Here is a 490-nt window from a genome sequence, read left to right as displayed (position 1 = left end):
CCACTGAAGGGAACATCATGTCTGTCTGTGCAGATGCGCCCCAGAACCTGACCATTGGGGTGATCGGGAAAGAAGGTTCAGGTAGGGAGCGAGACCCCCTTGCTGGGGTGCAGGGGGAGTGGGGTCTGTCTCCACCCTTCAGAGCAGAGCTGTGGTGTGAGGACACACAGGACTGAGAGGCCTCTGAGGGGTGGTGGGCAGCTGAGGTGGGGCCCCCTTGGGCTCTGGGGCTCACTCACAGGCTCGCCCACCACGGATCCTATTCCCAGGGGTGCCCTTTGTCCCCTCCCCTATCCATAAGAGCTTGTCCCAAAGTCGGTCTACACCCTCCTCCCCTTCTGCCCTCATGCTCCTTGTGATCTATCCACCTCCAAGCATCTCCTTCCAGCTGCAAAGTTCTGTTCAAAACACTGACCACACTACTGTCCTTGTGAGCCGGGGCTGCACCGCCCAGTGCCACAGAGGGTGACCTAACCCCCAGGGGACCCCA

General features: G+C 60.4%; 1 protein-coding gene across 1 annotated transcript in view; it reads left to right on the top strand.

Annotated features, from left to right (window-relative positions):
- SIGLEC8 (sialic acid binding Ig-like lectin 8) overlaps positions 1-490 on the top strand; it is a 54,663-nt gene that overhangs the window by 25,246 nt on the left and 28,927 nt on the right. Inside the window, exon 3 of the mRNA XM_012733535.1 lies at positions 34-81. Coding sequence (XP_012588989.1) covers positions 34-81 — 48 coding nt within the window. The remainder of the gene's footprint in view (positions 1-33; positions 82-490) is intronic.

This window comes from Condylura cristata, unplaced genomic scaffold (assembly GCF_000260355.1).
Source record: "Condylura cristata isolate star-nosed mole 26May11 unplaced genomic scaffold, ConCri1.0 scaffold00041, whole genome shotgun sequence".
In the NCBI taxonomy this organism is placed as follows: domain Eukaryota; kingdom Metazoa; phylum Chordata; class Mammalia; order Eulipotyphla; family Talpidae; genus Condylura; species Condylura cristata.
The sequence above is the reverse complement of the archived record's forward strand: the minus strand, read 5'-3'. Positions and strand labels throughout refer to the sequence as shown.